The 15,044-nt window shown below is 38.3% G+C and overlaps 1 protein-coding gene and 1 long non-coding RNA gene across 10 annotated transcripts in view; one reads left to right on the top strand and one right to left on the bottom strand.

The window, feature by feature from the left end:
- LOC138932646 (uncharacterized) overlaps nucleotides 1–15,044 on the top strand; it is a 199,878-nt gene that overhangs the window by 138,060 nt on the left and 46,774 nt on the right. The window lies entirely within an intron of this gene.
- The window catches only part of Mdr49 (Multi drug resistance 49), a 54,281-nt gene that overhangs the window by 6,472 nt on the left and 32,765 nt on the right, over nucleotides 1–15,044 (bottom strand). For 5 of the 8 annotated variants that reach the window (XM_070294676.1, XM_070294670.1, XM_070294669.1 and 2 more), the window contains 11 exons: nucleotides 13,034–13,170; nucleotides 10,953–11,022; nucleotides 10,383–10,467; nucleotides 9,274–9,467; nucleotides 8,876–9,124; nucleotides 7,230–7,643; nucleotides 6,186–6,609; nucleotides 4,741–4,944; nucleotides 2,763–3,114; nucleotides 2,451–2,678; nucleotides 1,258–2,207 (listed from right to left, as the gene is read on the bottom strand). In XM_070294676.1, the coding sequence (XP_070150777.1) occupies nucleotides 1,258–2,207; nucleotides 2,451–2,678; nucleotides 2,763–3,114; nucleotides 4,741–4,944; nucleotides 6,186–6,609; nucleotides 7,230–7,643; nucleotides 8,876–9,124; nucleotides 9,274–9,467; nucleotides 10,383–10,467; nucleotides 10,953–11,022; nucleotides 13,034–13,148 (3,285 nt within the window). In that variant the 5' untranslated portion in view covers nucleotides 13,149–13,170. Of the gene's footprint in view, nucleotides 1–1,257; nucleotides 2,208–2,450; nucleotides 2,679–2,762; nucleotides 3,115–4,740; nucleotides 4,945–6,185; nucleotides 6,610–7,229; nucleotides 7,644–8,875; nucleotides 9,125–9,273; nucleotides 9,468–10,382; nucleotides 10,468–10,952; nucleotides 11,023–11,488; nucleotides 11,673–13,033; nucleotides 13,171–15,044 lie in introns of those variants that run through there. The other 3 variants (XM_070294673.1, XM_070294674.1, XM_070294675.1) reach the window with 2 other exon arrangements.

Raw genomic sequence — 15,044 nt, 5'->3', positions numbered from 1 at the left:
TGAGTGACTTATTATTAAAAGATATTTTTAACAAATATTATACTTTATTTAAAATATGTTTGGATATGATGTAAGTTTGATGGAATCCAGAGTTTCGAACACTTCGAACATTAATTAACGAGACGTTGCTTGAGGCTGTGTTATTAAACAACCGTAAATTTCTAATAGATGTGACAGCATTTGTATAAGCATCTCGGTTTTCGCATTCGTAAACATGTTGCACTGCAAACGAAACAGAACTTGAAGCTTAAGCTTGTATCCGGCAATCAGCGATGTTCATAGCAAGGCGTTGCGATAATCATTCGATTAATTTACACTTGACGGATTATCAAAATTGTTTACGTCCTATGTATCTAACTTTTTTATCGAATATATTATAAATTTTCAAACTCTCATTAATAATTACATACGATATGGAAGTTTCATTATGCAATAGACTTTTGTGACAAGATAACAGATAAATGAATCGAAAAATATTTGGATAGATAAAATAAATTAAGACTAAAATATATTTATATAAATGTTTATAAAACAGGCTGGGGTTTAATTTAATCCTTTGGTATTTTCCAATATTCATAGAAAATCCATTTTTTCCATAGGATATTCAAGAATTTCTTCGATTGTGATTTGATTAATTTTCATTTATTTATTAATTTTTATTTTTATTAATTTTAATTTGACTTTATTTTAATTATTTGGTAGAACCTATCCAAATTTATCTCATTATTTAATAGGAATTATTGCACGATAAAAAGAATCATTTTGGATTTCATATAACTGTTGGATTCGTGCACTAAAGTAAATCTCCAAAAGACTTATGATTCAACAATTTTACGATTCTGTAACGAATTTAAATGCTGTGTTTAATATCGTGTAAATTTCAATTAACATTGTAAGAAACTAATTAAAAGTTAGAACTAATTCTCCAAGCACACTAAATCGCTGCTTTATCACTTTTGCATTCTTTAGTGAATTTTCCATTCTTCTTCGGCGAAAATTAATTAAATCTTCGTCTTATATTCTGTGTAGTTTTATTATTATTCGATATTAAACATTTTAACAGTTTAATGGGTTGAATCGCAATTTGAATTTATTGTACACTTGAATCTCGCAAATATTATTTGTTTGATGATCAGCGCTAAATACACAAAAGCACGATAAAGCGAAAGTACGCGATTCTCGAAATACATGCTGCGTATCCGCGGTTTACGTAAAACAAATTTATACTCGCTAAATATAATATCGAGATGAACTCACCCAATCCAGATCCTTCCCCTCCGATTCCGGTGGCGAGCTGATTTCCGGCACTCTATCGAGTAGCCGAAAGACTCTGCCGGCGGAAATTTTGGCCGTGTTGAAATTGGGCGCCCAGGCAAGCGCCTGGCCCAGCATCCACGAGCCGAAGATCAACGCTTCCGAAACCTTGATGACCTTCTCATAATCGAGCCCTTCCCTGGCCACCAGGTAACCGCCGTAATAAAGACTGATGGCGTATCCGAAGAAGGGTGCGGTTTGTCCGCACGAGAACACGACGCCTCTCAATCTACTTCCGGTTCTAGTCGCTTTGGCGACATGGTCCAGTTCCACGCAGTATCTGTTGAAGAAGCGCTCCTCCTTGTTGAGGCTGGCAACCGTGCGGATGTTGCTTATCGCCTCCACGGCAATTCGCGTAGCTGCTTCCATCTTCTTCTTCTCCTGCATACCCTGGCCGCCCATCACTCTCGCCTCGAAGAAGACCGCGCCAAGCACCAGAGGAATCGACACCACCGAGACCAACGTCATCTTCCACGTGTAATACATGGACAATCCGATTCCTATGACGAGGGTCGAGAAGGCTTGTAGCATGGCCCCGACGCGAGTTCCGGTCGCGCCCTGAACGGCGCCGGCGTCTGACGACAATCTCGCGCAAAGTGCGCCCACGCTATTCGTGTCCTCGTCGTACCAGCCCATGTCTTGCTTGAGCATCGCGGTGAACGTCATCCTCCTTATCCGCGTGGTCATACGCACGCCGGCCAAGCCGAACATGTACATCTGCAGGAAGGTGCCGATACCCGTCACTACGCCGACGATGATGAACAATATCGAGAAATTGATGGTCCTCCTAGTGATGACATCCGGATCTTGGAGACTTAGCACGTAATATACCTCACCGAACAACACGGCAAAGGCCGGGAAGGATGCGCCTACCGTCGTCGCCGCGACACATCCTGAAAAAGAATATAATTGCGAATAATAAATTGCTCCAATTGCCATATCGGAGAGAGAAGATTTTAAGAAGGGAAAAAATTAAAATTATTTCTTCTTCTCTTTATTTTCTATCATTGTAAATATTTTTTTACCGCTTGATATATTTGCTTTCTATATTTTCTTTCAAAGAGCTAACTCTTAGCTATCAACAAAAGCTATTAGTTACCGCTACTACTAATTTTTTCTCCTTAGCTAGAAATTACCAATTAGATTATGTAGCCATTCCGGTTTGTTAAGCGCAAATATCCTCGTTAAGGGCGCATCGTAAGGTTTCTCGTGCTCTTCAAGTTCCTCTTGTGAGGATTCGGATCTTGCGAGGGATAATCGATGAGAATGCAAGGACATGGTTGAAAACTGCTTATTCAGCGGCGGCTTCGTTTTCATCTTCGGGCTTGTTACCGCAGCTTTGGCGGCAGCTTTCGTGGCCTTGTCTAATATTGAACAGGCAGATAATTAACAATGTACGAAAATGTTCATAATAATATCTCGATACGCATACAATATTATGAAAATACCTTTAGCTTGAGCATTTGCGTGGGTGGAATGCAATCCGTAGTAATGTTCTTTGAGCGCGATTAATTCTTCATGAGTACCTTGCTCGACGACAACCCCGTCCTTGATAAACACGATCCTATCGACATTTGTGATCGTGGAAAGTCTGTGGCTCACTATAATCGTCGTTCTTCCCTTCGCAGCAGCGTCGAGAGCTCTTTGCACAGTGGCTTCGCTGTGAACATCCAAAGCGGACGTTGCCTCGTCCAGTAAAAGAATCGCCGGATTTCTCGCTAATGCGCGCGCGATAGCGATTCTTTGCTTTTGCCCGCCCGATAATTGAGAGCCTCTCTCGCCCACTGGACTATCGTATCCCTAAATTCAAAAATGATATTATTATTATTATTATAAAACTATAAAAGCGTATTTCGAAATAAATTCTTCTAAGAAAAAGTTAATTCTTCAAATATTTTTCACACGATAGGTTGTGTGTTCTCTTTTATTTTAATTAAATTTTAATTAAATTTTCTTAATCCTAAATTTTAATTAAAAATTATTACAAATATTTACAAAAAACGCATACAACAAAATCTTTTTACGCCAACGACGTAATTTCTTTATAATTCTTTGACCAAAATATTTCTTTTTCTATTTTCAGTTTTTGTCTGACGATTTTTTTTTTTTTTTTTTTTTTTATATATATATTACTTTTATTTAAACTCACAAGAGAATTATGTCGTTGGCGGATTCATAGGTGGGGACGGGGGGTGGGGGGGGGGGAGGGGGGCAATACCAAACATGGTATCGGGCCGTCAATTGTCCGAGGGCAGTTTTCGAGCGATTTGCGGTTTGAAATAACGGTTATTTAATCAAGGGCGAAACAACGTGTCACACCTGCGGTGCATATGGATGCGCGATTTAATAAATTCGCAAGCTGCGACACGCGTTCGTTGATAACGGCATTCTCTCCATTCTCGTTTCGAATCTATATAGCCTGTTTTTTTTTTTAATAATAATAAAAAGACAAAAAAATGCTTCGAAGAGACCGAGAATTCCTCAATAATTCGAAGAATTCTACTATTTGAAGATAATCAAATGTATTTACATTCGATTCAATTCGATGGAAATAATTCGAATATTATATCGATAGATATTATCGCGGCGACACGTGGCCCGTCGATTATTTACAACGATAATAAATTTACTCCTTTCGTGCAGGACACATTTTTGCAGCCATATGCGGAAGATACATGTTTAAATCGTAACGCGCGTGTGGATGTAAGCTCTAAATGCAAACGCGGCAGCGAATCCAATGGAGAATCGTCGCGAGTATCGAACTCATCCACCGATAATCCGCTAATAAACGCCTAAATCGTTGACATAGGCGTAATCTCGAATAATGTTATTTGCTTCGTGCACGGTTTCAACACGTGTGTTTTATCGCCTGTTTGCGCGCGTACCACGCGGACTGCCAGGCACACCTGAGACTATCGTTAACACATTGTATCGCGTGCGCGCGAGCGATATCCAATCAGGAAATTATTCTCGTAACTGGAAAATCATTTCGTCGGTCCGTTACTTATCGCTTTATCTCGTTACATTTAATTGCGCCGGAAAAATTTCATCAGATAATGAATTATGCGTAAAATTATTTGTTCTGCAAATTATCAAAAAAATTCTAAGTAAGAAATTTAAATATTATGACTTGGGAAAAATAATAGCAATCTCGTTTGGCTTATAATTATAAATTGTACTTTTACCTAATTGCAAGTGCAAGAAGTTGACTGATAAATGTATCATGTAAGTAAAGGAAGCTTTTGACGGAAGCATCAAATTCGAGTGGACAATACCTTCGTCGGGTTTTCAATCGGCTGACGCCCCGACGTATCTGTCGATTCTGTAACTTCCCGTTGAATCAATCGAACTCGCGCGACCGAAAGGAAACTATAATCCCGGGAAAAGGGGGCGATTGGAATACGAGAAAAGGTCGACGGCGCTCACCTCCGGCAGTTTACTGATGAAGTCGTGGGCGTTCGCTTCCTTCGCGGCTTTGATCATCTCCTCCTCGGTAATGCTGTCATTTCCGTAGCGGATATTCTCCCGTATCGTCGTGTCAAAGAGCACCGGCTCCTGACCGACCACGCCGATATGCGAGCGCAACCATTGAACATTCAACGTCGACACGTCGGCTTCGTCTAGAAGCACCTGCGGAGAAAAATACGGAAACTCTTGGAAATTGTCTCTCGCACATGTACAACACACACACGCGCGCGCGTGTTGAGGCGAGAATCAATAGTCGAGCGACGAAAGGAAGAGTCGCGCTTATATAAAAAAATAGACATCGCTTCTAATTATCATAATTTCTAAGAAAAGAATAATTTCTCAGAATTAATGTTTATATATATATATTTTTTTTTCTTTAATTGATTAACGTTGTCGTTTCACATACGTATCAGATCACGCAATAATATAATAAGATTAAAATAAATTATAGACATATTATAATATCACGAAACTAGTAAAAAGGGAAATATAAAAAAATTATCCAAAAAAAGAGTCAGATAAAAGAAAATATATATTGCGGAAATGTAAGAGCTAATAGGATAATTACTTATTATCATATTTTATTGCACGACATTTTAATATTAAACGTAACTTGCTTATTAAAAGTCTGTAAGAGTGGGACGCGGTAAAGATTCAGAGCGCGTAAAAAATGTTTATTACATGAATACACATCGTGTTTGCATTCGAATGTTTATTGTATCCGCAACTACTACTGGGCCGTCATAAAAATCGCGTCTGCGTTAACAATAAAATTGCTACGATACCCGTTCACCACGCAACGTGCTCGACTCCGTTCGAGCGGCGGTAATTTTACGATATCCGATCCTTTCTTGCGCGAATACGGTGGTTTTTCATCGTGAAAATTTTATGTCCCGTTGTGAAGAGATAAACAGAATAAGAGGACTGATATCGATGAGACGATGCTCGACAAAAACCTTCGACGAATCCTACCTTGATCATGGAAAATATAATACGGGGACATGCGCTTAAAAAAAATTATTTTCTCAATAACAAGTAAATTATCGTCGCAAAAGTGTCTTGCCATTTTTATTCAGACGTCACTGTAATTTTGCGAGGGGATAAAAAAACATTCCCAAGACATTTATGATGCTAGATGCGCGGTTATTAACATGTCATATCGCGCGAACCGTGTCACTATATGCCATCATTCTTAAAAGATTCATCAGACAGTTTAAAGCAAATCTTTTCTAGAAAGAAAGAAAAAAAAAAATACGATGCAATATCGAAAATTATTGAAGGCTCCAAATTAATGGGTTTTACGTTGCGCACCCCCTGTCATATTATCGGAATAAATGATTCTAAATAATGAATATTTTTATCTCGGCGAAAAATAAATTTATCCAACGATCTTCGCTACTCACCTGTCCACCAAGCGGATCGTAGAGACGTTGAATGAGTTGGAGGCAGGTGGATTTGCCGCATCCTGATCCGCCGACGAGCGCCACCGTCTCGCCGCGATTGATCTTCAGATTCAGCCCCCGTAATATCTGAACGTCCTTGCGCGCCGGATAACGAAACACGATGTTCCTGAATTCGATATCGCCGTTGACGGACTCGAGTCGTCGGCCCTCCTTGCTCAGACTGTCTATCGTCGGCACGCGATCGAGAACTTGGAAGATCGCGGCCGCGGATCCTCTCGCCACCGCGAACGCCTCGAGATGCGGCGAGGTCAGGCCCATGTTTTGCGCCCCGGAAAGTACGCCGAAGAACACGATCACCAATACCGCCGGCGTGTATTCCTTCACCTCCTTCGGGCGATCGTCCAAGATTAATTGCACGCCGTACCTACCGCAGAAAAGAGACTCTGTTTTTTGCCGGGAACGCGACACGTCCTCTAAAGCTAACACCTTTTTATTACACTGTGTAAACAGAAACCGAGCGGTACTCTCAAACGTAAGTGTCCAATTATCCATCTCGTGGTTTTTGTATTGTATTTGAAAGATAAAAATTACTTCGCTCGTATTGTTAAATAGGATAATATACAAATACAAGTACAATACAAAGTAAGATATTTAGCAATAATAATATTAAAATAATTAATTCCCGCGCGTTTTTATTATAGTTCGTTGCATGAAAACAATCGAATTGTATTTTATCACAGTGTGACAGTTAGATTTTCAATTACGACACGCATGACACTTGCTGATTTTATTTAAAAAAATTTTGATTTTTAAGAAATAATTGTTTGAAATATAATAATAACAGAGTAATGAATCTCTGAAATTTCTAATTTGTAGCTCATTGCGTGAAAATAATACTTTATCGGAACGTCACTAGAGAAGTAGATTTTCGATTATCATACGTAGGATACTTAAATTTAAATTTTACAAAATACGAAGTATACGAATGTGTGGGAATGATAAATATTACTGCGTATCCTTCTGCCAAAATAATGCTCATCTCACCAGAATGCTAACGCGTAACTGAGATATATGATGAGCCACATAACTCCACCGCCGATTCCGGACCACGTGCTCCTTTTAATGCCGGTTCTCTCCGCGGGTATCAGTTTCTCCGAGTACCTCTCTATCTCTTTTCTTTCGCCATTGAACGCCACGACGGTCCTTATGGAGGCGAGAACTTCTTCGGCCACGCTACCGGCCTGACCGTAGGCCGCCAGTTCCAAGGCCGAAAGAGAACTTTGTACTTTGGCCACTACAGCGGTGGCAATTATTATGATCGGTGCGCAGCTCAGTACAACCAGGGTTAATTTCCAACCGTATACGAATGAGATGATGATGGAAGAAATGAACGAGGTCGTCAAATACGTGAAGATGCCGAGCTTCTCCCCTATCCCCTCCTTCATCTTGTCTAAATCCCTAGGTAAAGAAGACGGATAACATTACCTTGCATATATTCATTAACGCGATAATTACTAACTGACATTATAAATACTCTGATACTTCGCGTAATCTTATTTTATCTCAAACATAATTCGTAGCGAACTACCAATGACTCAGTTTTAAAGTAACATATACTTGAAGCTCGGACTATTTTTAATGAGATTTTTTTTTAGAAAGAATGAGATTAATTATCAGCGTTTATCGTTATCGGCATTATCGCTATCTTATATTTTTGCTATTCATTTGTTACAAGATTGAAAATCTTTAACTTCATTATCGATCGATTGATGCTCATGACCAATTATTGGAAATAGTAAAAGGATTTTCTGCGCAAGATATTGCTGTATCATGCTGGCGATGCTCGATTTGCAGATGACGATATATCGCGGCAGACAATAACTCAATCTCTTATTAATTCCTTCTTATCTTTACGGCCTGACATAGGAAAACGCGAAGGAATTATGTCGAATTAACGAGATATCGATTCTTCTGAGATAAAAATTAACTTCCGTCAAATAACATCTTCGCGAGTCACGCGACTAATAATTTTTAATACGAGCACCTTGTTCAATTACACTAGACGATGTAATGCGAGCAAAAGCAGAGGCAGTGTGTGGGAGCAGGCTTTTCGAGTTTCGCAAACGCCCACCTGTTGATGAACACGCCGATTTTCGCCTTCTGAACTTTACCGTCTGAGCTTTCTCGATGTTTACATCGACTGTCTCGAAAATCCAAGGTACGAACGCTCCTCTTTAAGGGCGCATCGGCGCGTGAAGATACAGAGTATTATCCGCGTTGAAATTATTCCGCGGAAACAAGAGAGAAAGAGAGAGAGAGAGAGAGAGAGAGAGAGAGAGAGAGAGAGAGCATATCGTCAAAGTTGTTAATCTCCATGAAATCCCCATATGAGATTGATGGTAGTATCTTTGAAATATTCGAAAGTCGGACGAATGAGAAGTTTTATGTGGTTTCCGTACTTTTTTTTTTATAAATAAACAAACAAAGGCATTAATTTTGTATCTGAATATCTTGCAGACTTTCACGAAAGTTGATTAATATCTGTCGGCGGGAAAGGGGATTAAAATTGCTTATCGCGGCGAATTTTCCATCGAGGTAAATTTAATCGAATTATCTCGTTATCTCGCATCTGAAATCGAGAATTCCTATCTGCGACGCATCTACATAACGATAAAGGGAAGGGAACTCACTCGGTAATCCTGCTGGCGAAGTTGGTCGATGTGTTCGTGTCGTACCATGCCATATCCTGTCTAAGAACGGCTTTCAAGAACATCTTGCGCACCTTGGAGATCTGTCTCGAGGTGGCGATATTGAGCAAGTCGACCATCAATATGCCAAGAACGAATTGAATCGCCGCTAACGCCGCGCAAGACACGCCGTAAGCAATCGAATCGTCATACAAAGCATCCATCTTCTCTTCGTGACTTGCGTTAGCTGGTCTAAAATGACGAAATAATACTTTATTTCCGCGATTCGAAATGGAAAATATCTTAAGTACTTTGCAATATGATGCATATATCTTTTTTTTTTCTTCTTTCTTTCTTTCAAAAAATGTACTTTTGGTCCAGAATGACCGAATGTTACTTACAAAATTTTCCCACCTCCGAACCATGGCATCATGATGGTTGGTGAGGTCACGTGATTCTCCGTATTTCGATCCACTAATAGCGTACTGAATTCGCCATATTGAATCGTAGCGACTGGGACACACAATCCTACTAAGCAGCCCAGTATTAATCCTAAGACGATCAGCGTCAACTCGCCGCATGTTGCAAATCGAAACTGATAAGTTTGAAATAATTATAAAATGATTAGTTTAGCCTCGCAAATATATAATTATATTGTACTTTATAATTTGCAAATATCACAACTATTTTATTTACATGGAAATTATTCAAATAATAGAAATTATAAAAATATTAGAGGGCAGAAATATAAAAAAAGAATATTATGTATTATATTGAAATAAGAAAAAAAAGTGTTCAAAAGTTATACAAACACGTTTTTGAATGATTCAGCACGGCGAGTTTGCTCGTACTTGAATGATTCAGCAGCGCGAATTTGCAGCTTCCGAAAGATTTAACTCGCAAGATTAATATACCTGACTAACAATGCGATTAACGAACGATCAACTACTTAACTACTAGACCAACTATCTACCAAGAACGATCATAATTAACCGAGAGACGTATTTAAATTTGCAACGTTGTAAAAAATTTTGTTCAGGCTAAACTTTTAAAGGATTCACGGGGTTTATTAAGATATAATGTAGAAAATTTTTTATAATATATCTTTCTTTCGCGGTGAGCCATCAGCTGTCATTTATCATACAGAAGATATCTTAACGATTTCGCTGGTCAATCGTTCTAGAATGTTCGTTTAAAGCGCGGCTCTAATTGTAAAATAGAAATGTAGGATGCGCTAAATTTTTCCGGTTTGTTCAACTTCAACTTTATTAGAATTAAATTTTTCCTTAGAAAAAAAAACAAAACAAAACATTGCAATATTCTTAACATTCTTTAAAAAAAAAAAAAAAAAATTCGGGCAAGCGGCTCTACATTTTCGACGAAGAATCTATAAACAAAAAGAAGAATGTACATAAGATTGTAATATTTTCAATTTCTCAAATGTACCGGCTTTCACCGCGGGAACATCTCTCATGCGTTATGTCATAAATTATTCGCAATAAAAACTCACGAGTTTATAGTAAGGCACGGGTGGCAGCGATGACTTCTGCGAGGCTGACTTATCCTCCTCCTTCGTTTGCGGTGACACGAATTCCCTGCGAACATAAGATGTAGATCGATTATTAATCGAGATTTTTGCAATTAAAATTCATGCAATTTTCTATGGTTGTCTATGGACGAAGTAACACGATCGAATTTACACAAAGACGTGAAAATATATTTTTAGAATCTACGTCGGTGTGTCGGGCATTTGCAAGATTACGAATCACTGTACTAGAAGATATTCTTCACGAAATCGCGCGTACAATTACGGAAAGAATAGAGGCGTTAAACAAACGGCGCGGTTACTTTTACGGAGTGATAAAAGGGACGAAGTTTCGATACCGAAAGCATCTTCGTAAAAGCATACATTTGTCTTATATATACGAAACCATATACTATAGTCTGTAAAAGTTTTATGCGAGTCTTCTCTAGCTGTATTAAGACATTAATAAGCCAGCGAGTAACGATCCATTATCCAGCCTCTCGTATTTATTTCTAGATATATATATATACGTCAGAATCTGTAACAAGCTCATACATTGCTTTGCCATTTTCCTGTAGCATATATTCGGCTTCGTATTTATCCCTCTCCTTGTCTTGTTGCGTGTCTGAAATGAAATATACAACATACCGTACACGTACATAAAATTCCGACATCGTTAAATGCAAAGCGTGCTGAAAATAATTTGTCATCGTCATTTACTATATTTAATCTTGAGATAAAATGGCAATAAAACGTGATTAAAATGTATCTACGAAACATCTTTATATATTTTATCTTGTAATTGCATCATGCGTCGTATAGGGAAGATTATCATACTTTCCACCAAGAAGCCGATAAAGCTATTATCACATATATTTTGTAATCGCATATGAGATTGTTATCAATATGATAGTAGAGATTACCAGTGCTTTTTTGAGAAAATCATCTCATTCGACAAATGGTCTAAAAAGGCTGCCTCGGTTAAAAATCGTAAATCGAATGAAGGAACGTTCGTAAATCGGCAATTTAAAAATCGACGAGAATGCAGGGAGTTTTTGGGTAACTCGGTGAGAGATCGCAAAAAAACTAACCAGGATCTGCGAGAAGTTTCGACGTCGTCGCAAAGCCCAGGTACCCGAAGAGCGGTCCTGGATGGGAGACTTTGGCAAAAGTCGACCGGCATCTCTCCGTAGGGGCTCCATTAGCGACGTAATTGCTGTTAGAAACTCCCCCGACAAATCTACGATCGGCGCAGAATATAGGAAGCTTTGCCACCTGAAGTAATAACAGTGCCGTAGCCACGCATGCTCGAAGACGATAAGTAATCGCCGTAAATTTTCGCGCGTAATTCATCAAAGACGATCTTACGGTTTATTAAATAGAGAATTGTGAAAAGTAATGGGACGCCTCATGAAAATAATCAGTAGCGTAATATCACTTTTGTAAACATGATCAGATATACGATTATTATTATTATTATTATTTTTTTTTTTTTTAAATATGTATATTTTATTTCTTTCGCGGACTAAATAAATGATAAAATATTCATATTAAATATTCATATTAAAACAAAATACATTGTCTTTTAATTACGATTTTAATTCGAAAATTCACGTACGGCACTGGTACCCCCTATACTTTGCGGGACCTGTGTAACCGATCCGCCTCTCAGGAAAACTTTCTTAGTCGCAGCTCTCGTGGAAGTAACTAAAACGAGTAGCAGTCTTTGCTCGAAATTTCAAGTTAGACATTTAGTACCTCTTAATACATTCTCGTCACTAGTTGTAAGTTAATTGAATAATTCGTTGCCGATTTTTATCGCGTAACTCAAATGAAATTCATTGAACTTGTGCTCATGATTAATTTCGTCGCTTAAAAGTAGCTGATAAAATAGTTGTTATCAATGCAAACTTCTTTTACGATATTATTATCCTAAAAGCATTCTTTATTTATATTTTGTCGCGAAGAAAGATGCGCGATATACGAAAGAATAAATTTAATAATACTTTATCAGATTATTCTTTGTATAATCATAATCGGAAAGTATAATAATCTTATATATATTATAATGTATATATTTTATATAGTAGTAATTTGAAATTTTTTTTATAACTTATCAAAAAGCAATTCGTTTCTCTCTTATCCAGCAGCAATCATTCATTACCGATTCACATGCTCGCAATGTGATATAGATTCCTATGAAGGTATGATCGTGATTGTTATAATCACTTTGCGGTTACATATTTGTATACGTGATGATAACTAAATCGTTTTGCACCGATGCCGATCGATATTAATCGTTTAAATTGAAGAAAACAAAATCATATATACGAGCTCGTGCAAACATTAAATAAAGCCAACGACACATAGCATCAACAAGCCATTAAACCATTCGAATCAATCAAGTTATTCGAGATTGATTAAATCGTACATCGCGAACCAGGTAACATTTTGTCAAATTTCGAATGAATTTAAAAAACTGTTGTGTTTACAAACCCAATTGTATAATGTATTATATCTTAATTCTCCCTCCCCCCTTCCTTACGTCGAATATCCTTACGTTCTTCGATAAAATTCTCTAGAAAGCTAATTTTTGAACAAGCAAACGCGATCATTCTAACGATATCAATACTTACACCTCGAGAGGATCTTTTCCCGATGAGGGGAGTGATTTGATTTGTACGTTTCCATTTGAATATCCAGTGAGCCTTCGCGAGGGCTTGCGGACAACGGATAAATTCGCTGCGTCATCGTGCATTCTCAATTAAAGATTCTGCAATCATATAAAAAATTATATCATTTTACAATAATTGTGGACTCGTGTAATTTAATTAAGTAAAGATCGAAAAGAACGTTTGATTAATTTTTAAGTTATTTAATTTTTTGCATCTCGCGTCACCCTCGGCGCTCTATCTTGTATCATGTAAATTTCATAAAGCATCGAGATAAGGGGCAATGATTCTTGTCATTGAGATATCGGACTCGGAAATGAGTAATTCTCTCGAATCGAACGCGTTTCGTGCAGTTAGTCGTATCGCAACGCAAATAACGCCTCTATTTACCCTTACCATTGTCTACTATATCATATGTTTGTGCATTGAAATATCCAATATAAACAATGATTAGATATCGCGGTAGTCGCGTTAATTAATCGATCGGCCTCTACAAGCTACATTAATATCAACAGCAACAGCGAATTCACTCTAGCCTATTAACGGGAGAGATGTCTTGTTCACCTCGTTCGTTTCGCGCGTGCCCCTAAAGGGAAACGTCGATTTGCATTCTCGATACGTTAAATAAAACGAAACTTTATCCAGGCCGTCGCGACGGATCGACGACTTTTCCGATATGCAAATGCGATATCGGATACTTTGACGTTAAGAGGTTGAAGCGATCGGCGGCTGCGGCCGCGAAAGGGGATCGGTCAGGAACGATGTTAAAACTCGCCCGGTCGACGCTTTTAAGTACGCGCGATGAAAAGCGCGAACGAACAAGACTTCGTTAGGCCAGTGAAAAAAGTACTGACGAGGGGCGTTTCACATGGCCATCCGATCCAATCGACGGTGGATGCTGCGTGTTTGATTACGAAAAGCGCGCACGAGTGTAGGAACGCGCGATTGCGGGCTTTTCGAGTGCGCGATAAGTTCTTTGAAATCATACAAATTGTTCCCTCCTATTCCTTTGCATCTTCAAATATAGAAAAATTATTCAGATTCTGCTCTCGATAGACTACTCTGTATAATTCTGATATTTATTTTGTTGATTATATCGTAGAGAGAGAAAGAGACAGAGTAGAACTTTCTTATCTTCGCTGTTCAAAATTAGAACAGCGTAAGGGCCCGTGTAATTATTTTCACTCTTTAAACAATGTAATTTTCGTTATCGTAACCACTTATATCCATTCTTAATTAATCTCTCTTTACCACTTTGCCAAATATTATAATCATAAATTAAATCAAATCCTATCGAATCGATAAAATCTAATGCTCACTCCGCATTTTATCCATATTAGACGCAATACTCGTTATATATTAGAACTTTATTAGTATCATATCGTTATTGATTGCAGTCGCTCCAGTTTCACGATATGGATCACGAGATGGAACATAAATGAGAATTATCGAACGTTGCTTGATAATTAATTGCTAAATTTGTCGCGGTTAAAGAGGAGCTTTGCCTCGATTTTCTTGAATCCGCTGAATCCTCTCTCGTCTCGTTCCGATATCGAAACGTTATGGGTATTTGAACGCTCGCGAGAGAGTAACGCAGTTTCAGATTATTCTATTTCACGACAGAATTCTCCGATTTCATTTGTCTTCCAGTATATTCAATAAATTGTCTACGCTCGCGACCTGTCTTCGAACAAGCAGAGTCGCTTTTTTTCCGTCCTTGAATCTGACACGAAGGAGTTTATAAAATTTTCCCCTTGTTCCTGTTGATTTAACACGACCGACCTATTGACTTCGACAAATAAATTGTCTCTGTCGCGCAATCCGCCCTCTTTTTCACTGCCGCAGTTGCTCCGAAATCATCGTAACCCCTTCGATAGTCTTGAAGTATCGCGTAAAATCAATAGCGAGTATCTTGCGATTCTTGTTCATCTGCAAGATACACATTCATAGATATATTTCTCTCTCTCTCTCTCTT

This window comes from Polyergus mexicanus, unplaced genomic scaffold (genome assembly GCF_030449975.1).
Source record: "Polyergus mexicanus isolate NDT 795.1 unplaced genomic scaffold, iyPolMexi1.0 SCAF_4, whole genome shotgun sequence".
In the NCBI taxonomy this organism is placed as follows: Eukaryota; Metazoa; Arthropoda; class Insecta; order Hymenoptera; family Formicidae; genus Polyergus; species Polyergus mexicanus.
The sequence above is the reverse complement of the archived record's forward strand: the minus strand, read 5'-3'. Positions and strand labels throughout refer to the sequence as shown.